Here is a 6,631-nt window from a genome sequence, read left to right on the forward strand (position 1 = left end):
TCTGTTAAATACGTGTATGGACCAATAACATCTGTTAAATATGGACCAATAACATCTTAAATATGGACCAATAACATCTGTTAACTACTGTGGGGCAAAAAAGTATTTAGTCAGCCACCAATTGTGCAAGTTCTCCCACTTAAAAAGATGAGGCCTGTAATTTTCATCATAGGTACACTTCAACTATGACAGACAAAATGAGAAAAAAAATCCAGAAGATCACATTGTAGGATTTTTAATTAATTTATTTGCAAATTATGGTGGAAAATAAGTATTTGGTCACCTACAAACAAGCAAGATTTCTGGCTCTCACAGACCTGTAACTTCTTCTTTAAGAGGCTCCTCTGTCCTCCACTCGTTACCTGTATTAATGGCACCTGTTTGAACTTATCAGTATAAAAGACACCTGTCCACAACCTCAAACAGTCAAACTCCAAACTCCACTATGGCCAAGACCAAAGAGCTGTCAAAGGACACCAGAAACAAAATTGTAGACCTGCACCAGGCTGGGAAGACTGAATCTGCAATTATTAGGAAATGGAAGACATACAAGACCACTGATAATCTCCCTCGATCTGGGGCTCCACGCAAGATCTCACCCCGTGGGGCCAAAATGATCACAAGAACGGTGAGCAAAAATCCCAGAACCACACGGGGGGGGACCTAGTGAATGACCTGCAGAGAGCTGGGACCAAAGTAACAAAGCCTACCATCAGTAACACACTACGCCGCCAGGGACTCAAATCCTGCAGTGCCAGACGTGTCCCCCTGCTTAAGCCAGTACATGTCCAGGCCCGTCTGAAGTTTGCTAGAGAGCATTTGGATGATCCAGAAGAAGATTGGGAGAATGTCATATGGTCAGATGAAACCAAAATAGAACTTTTTGGTAAAAACTCAACTCGTCGTGTTTGGAGAACAAAGAATGCTGAGTTGCATCCAAAGAACACCATACCTACTGTGAAGCATGGGGGTGGAAACATCATGCTTTTGGGCTGTTTTTCTGCAAAGGGACCAGGACGACTGATCCGTGTAAAGGAAAGAATGAATGGGGCCATGTATCGTGAGATTTTGAGTGAAAACTTCCATCAGCAAGGGCATTGAAGATGAAACGTGGCTGGTCTTTCAGCATGACAATGATCCCAAACACACCGCCTGGGCAACGGAGGAGTGGCTTCGTAAGAAGCATTTCAAGGTCCTGGAGTGGCCTAGCCAGTCTCCAGATCTCAACCCCATAGAAAAATCATTGGAGGGAGTTGAAAGTCTGTGTTGCCCAGCAACAGCCCCAAAACTTCACTGCTCTAGAGGAGATCTGCATGGAGGAATGGGCCAAAGTACCAGCAACAGTGTGTGAAAACCTTGTGAAGATTTACAGAAAACGTTTGACCTCTGTCATTGCCAACAAAGGGTATATAACAAAGTATTGAAACTTTTGTTATTGACCAAATACTTATTTTCCGCCATAATTTGCAAATAAATTCATTAAAAAATCCTACAATGTGATTTTTTGGATTTTTTCTCTCTCATTTTGTCTGTCATAGTTAAAGTGTACCTATGATGAAAATTACAGGCCTCTCATCTTTATAAGTGGGAGAACTTGCACAATTGGTGGCTGACTAAAATATTTTTTTGCCCCAATGTATGTGTATGGTCCAATAACATCTGTTAAATATGTGTATGTGACTAATAACATCTGTTAAATATGGACCAATAACATCTGTTAAATATGGACCAATAACATCTGTTAAGTGTATGTGACAAATAAGATTTGACTTTTGTCCAACGGTTTCCGTTTCTAAACGTTTGCTCCGGTGTCCGACTAATACATACACCCCTGATCAGGGTGCCACACTTTGAAATGTGGATATGAAGAGAAATCACAGAATGCCCCTTTAATTGACACAGCAGCTTAATTTCACAAACTTGATTTTATTGCTTCTTTAACAAATGTACAAAGGAAAAGCTTTCTTTGTTCTCTACTTAAAGGGCTTCTTTGTTCTCTACTTAAAGGGCTTCTTTGTTCTCTAGTTAAGGAAAGGGCTTCTTTGTTCTCTAGTTAAGGAAAGGGCTTCTTTGTTCTCTAGTTAAGGAAAGGGCTTCTTTGTTCTCTAGTTAAGGAAAGGGCTTCTTTGTTCTCTAGTTAAGGAAAGGGCTTCTTTGTTCTCTAGTTAAGGAAAGGGCTTCTTTGTTCTCTAGTTAAGGAAAGGGCTTCTTTGTTCTCTACTTAAAGGGCTTCTTTGTTCTCTAGTTAAGGAAAGGGCTTCTTTGTTCTCTACTTAAAGGGCTTCTTTGTTCTCTAGTTAAGGAAAGGGCTTCTTTGTTCTCTAGTTAAGGAAAGGGCTTCTTTGTTCTCTACTTAAAGGGCTTCTTTGTTCTCTAGTTAAGGAAAGGGCTTCTTTGTTCTCTAGTTAGAAAGGTAGAAAAGCAAAACATGTTTTTAACAAAGGTCAGAAAGAAAACTAATCAAAGAGACCAAAACCCATGTCTTCATCTGACTCCTCAGACTCCTCCTTCTTCTCCTCCTCCTTCTCTTGCGCTGTAAGAAAATATTTAAATTCAGGAGAAAAAGGGAGAGAATGTGAAAGAGGGAGAGAGACCAAAACAGAGAGACAGATACAGGGGGAATCTCAATTGCATTTTCCTCACATCCTCTCAAAACCCATTGAAAAGGTCAGAGAAGAGAGACCTCTGGCTTTCTCATCCAATGGGGTTTGTAAAGGAGATGAGGCTGTGAGGAAAATGAAATTGAGATCTTCCCGTAGAGAGCGGTTCTCACAGGCAGGAGCGGCCCCAGGAGCAACAGCAGCAGATCCACCAGCCGCTGACACCGCCACAGCCCCCCCTACTGGCACGGAGGCCAACTTGGACATTCCTACAGACAGACAGACATGGGTTAGACTGGGGGAAGTAGCCACAAGATGCTGACCTTGGGTCAGTTTAGCATTTTCCCCAACTAAAGATGGGATCCGGAGAATGGGAAGCTGATCCTAGATCTGTACCTAGGGAAACTGAACCCCTGAGAATGGGAAGCTGATCCTAGATCTGTCCCTAGGGAAACTGAACCCCTGAGAATGGGAAGCTGATCCTAGATCTGTACCTAGGGAAACTGAACCCCTGAGAATGGGAAGCTGATCCTAGATCTGTACCTAGGGAAACTGAACCCCTGAGAATGGGAAGCTGATCCTAGATCTGTACCTAGGGAAACTGTACCCCTGAGAATAGGAAGCTGATCCTAGATCTATACCTAGGGAAACTGAACCCACAGGGAAGGGACCAATACACTACCGCTGACAAGGGGAAGAGATCCAATACAGTCCACTACCGTTGACCAGGGGAAGGGACCCAATACAGTCCTCTACCATTGACCAGGGGAAGGGACTAATACACTCCTGCTGACCAGGGGAAGGGACCCAATACAGTCCTCTACCGTTGACCAGGGGAAGGGACCCAATACAGTCCTCTACCGTTGACCAGGGGAAGGGACCCAATACAGTCCTCTACCGTTGACCAGGGGAAGGGACCCAATACAGTCCACTACCGCTGACCAGGGGAAGGGACCCAATTCAGTCCACTACCGCTGACCAGGGGAAGGGACCCAATTCAGTCCTCTACCGCTGACCAGGGGAAGGGACCCAATACACTACCGCTGACCAGGGGAAGGTACCCAATACACTACTGCTGACCAGGGGAAGGGAACCAATACAGTCCACTACCGTTGACCAGGGGAAGGGAACCAATACAGTCCACTACCGTTGACCTGGGTCCACAGGGAAGGGACCCAATACAGTCCACTACCGTTGACCAGGGGAAGGGACCCAAAACAGTCCACTACCGTTGACCAGGGGAAGGGACCCAATACACTACCGCTGACCAGGGGAAGGGACCCAATACACTACCGCTGACCAGGGGAAGGGACCAATACAGTCCTCTACCGTTGACCAGGGGAAGGGACCCAATACAGTCCACTACCGCTGACCAGGGGAAGGGACCCAATTCAGTCCTCTACCGCTGACCAGGGGAAGGGACCCAATACACTACCGCTGACCAGGGGAAGGGACCCCATACACTACCGCTGACCAGGGGAAGGGACCCCATACACTACCGCTGACCAGGGGAAGGGACCCCATACACTACCGCTGACCAGGGTCCACAGGGAAGGGACCCAATACAGTCCTCTACCGTTGACCAGGGGAAGGGACCCCATACACTACCGTTGACCAGGGTCCACAGGGAAGGGACCCAATACAGTCCTCTACCGCTGACCAGGGGAAGGGACCCAACAGTCCTCTACCGCTGACCAGGGTCCACAGGGAAGGGAACCCGTACAGTCCTCTACCGTTGACCAGGGTCCACAGGGAAGGGAACAGGGTTCCATGTGGGAGGGAACCAGACAGATGTTTACCTGCGTTCAGGACTTCATTGATGTCTTTTCCCATCAGCTCACTGATGACCTGTAGTGGAACAACTCAGCGTCAGACAGAGTGAGGGTTAACTACCAGCTGTCACTCTGTCTCGGTGTGTCCCACCTTAGCCAGGCGCTGGTCGTCAGCCTCGATGCCAACGCTGCCCAGGATGTCCTTGATGTTCTGACTGCTGGGGTTGGTGTTGCCACCCAGCGCTGCCAACAGGTAGGCGGCCACATAACGCATTCTACAGCAAAGAGGACAGATTTCAGGGTTAAATTGTGACTCTGGAAATCACTCAAGATGACTATTATGTTGCATGAATAAAATAGAACATATACATTTCACCTGAATAGTCCTCAACCCCCCAATTCAGACAACATAGACAGACAGGGTTAGCAATCAGCATGATAGTTAGCTGGCTAAGTTAGATTTAGATGGGATTGTAAGGTTGATAGTCTTTTCATGTAGCTTTGGTAGCCAGTGTCAATTACAGTGTAGGGACGTCAGACGTTCAGCATGCTGCACTGACCCCATGGAGGCTCTAGTCTAGAGCGCCTGCTTAAATATTGCTTAGGCGATGTTTAAACTCTGCATGGTCAAAGTAGGGCCCTCCCGAGTGGCACAGAGGTTTAAGGCACTGCATCTCAGTGCTAGAGGCGTCACTACAGACCCTGGTTTGATTCCAGGCTGTATCGCAGCCAGCCATGACTGGGAGACCCATAGGGTCCCAGCATCGTCCGGGTTTGTGCAGGTGTTGGCCATCATTGTAAACAACCATTTGTTCTTAATAACTAACTTCTCTAGTTAAATTAAGGTTAGATGTTGTTTTATGTTTAAAAGTTTGAAGAAATAGGAGTGTGCTACATTTACCATCACCACGTATTGAAATATTGAATTACTTTGACGTATTTCATGATGTTATATAACACGTAATTCCCTACGGTGGAAGGGAACCCACACATTACACGGACTGAAGTTTCCACCACACAGTAATTACAGGAAATACACATCCTTTTTACCTCAGATTTATGATGTGACTATTAAAGTTTACAGTCATCGCGATCTCACAAAATCGATACTTTAAAACAGATCAATATATTTGGTTTTAGTACCAGTGTTGTGTTACTCCCCAGTCCGTAGTGGGACTTGACGCCTCATGTCCACCAGACGCGTTTAAACTCTTCGCGTTCTGACGGAAGTCATTCATTGTCAATGGAGTGGAAACGCAACGCTACGTTGGTGTTTCCGCGCTAGGCTGCGGTGCGTTCTGCGTACAGCAAGCGTTCAATATGTATTATGTATGCGTTGGTTGACGGTCTGGTGGTCCGTGTGGCTCAGTTAGTAGAACATGACACCTGCAACGCCAGACTCCCACTGGGGGACATTTACTAACAAATAGGAAAATATCTCAACTTTCATTTCAGCAAAAAATCTGAAAGATCACGTCAACTTTTGCGAGAACCTAAAACTAGCAGTTAACTAATCTTTTTAGCGTCGTGTAAATCGGAGTGTCAGTTGTAAATTAGTCAGTTTTCGCAGCATATCAAATAAATTTTGTAGGTCAACCTTGTTTAACGCATTTAAATAATCAAACCAATAATCAACATTACTTACTTGAAGTCTGAAACAGACGCTAAACGTCGGTCCGTTGTGAGAGTTGTAACAGGAAGGATGAACGTCTTTTTGTTCTGTTTCCGTTTACTACTTCTATGGTGAAACTGAAGTTAATTCTACTCCCACATCGTACATCGCCACCTAGTGGATGTAGGTTTCCATCAACTTAAATGTTGCAGTACAAACGTGTGTAAGGGTATAATGAATATGAATAATGGAAATATGTGAATATTGAAATGTTGAGCAAGTTTGGACAGCTCTTTTAATAACTATACTGAAAGACAACAGACTTTGTAGTTGAATGGTAAAAGAGTTGGGAAAGAGTAACGCAAAGTACAACTCTGGAGGGAGAGCAGTCGATCCTGAGGAGGACAGTGTCAGAGGAGCCCAGTAAAGGAGTTGGATTGTAGGAGTGTGAAGGAGGTCAGTAGGTCCATGTGGTGATTTGAAAGTGATGAACTGGGAGCCAGTGGAGTCTGGTGAGAGTGGGGACGATGTGTGTGAGGATTCTTGCAGTTGAGTCTTGTTTGAAGTCTGTCCAGTGTTTTGATGTGTTTTTTTTGCAGTGTTGAGTGTTTCAGAACACACTGGTACAGTAGTACAGTTATGTAGAA

At 45.3% G+C, this 6,631-nt stretch overlaps 1 protein-coding gene across 1 annotated transcript; it reads right to left on the reverse strand.

Annotated features, from left to right (window-relative positions):
* Positions 1–2,234: 2,234 nt before the first annotated feature.
* On the reverse strand, positions 2,235–6,094 carry LOC139417444 (large ribosomal subunit protein P2-like). The gene is made up of 5 exons (XM_071166728.1): positions 6,018–6,094; positions 4,524–4,647; positions 4,400–4,448; positions 2,774–2,869; positions 2,235–2,533 (listed from the first exon to the last, which is right to left on the reverse strand). The coding sequence occupies exons 2-5, from the start codon at positions 4,644–4,646 to the stop codon at positions 2,457–2,459; spliced, it is 345 nt and encodes a 114-aa protein (XP_071022829.1). The 5' UTR covers position 4,647; positions 6,018–6,094; the 3' UTR covers positions 2,235–2,456.
* Between the last annotated feature and the right edge of the window lie 537 nt (positions 6,095–6,631).

Source organism: Oncorhynchus clarkii, chromosome 9 (genome assembly GCF_045791955.1).
Source record: "Oncorhynchus clarkii lewisi isolate Uvic-CL-2024 chromosome 9, UVic_Ocla_1.0, whole genome shotgun sequence".
Lineage (NCBI taxonomy): Eukaryota > Metazoa > Chordata > Actinopteri > Salmoniformes > Salmonidae > Oncorhynchus > Oncorhynchus clarkii.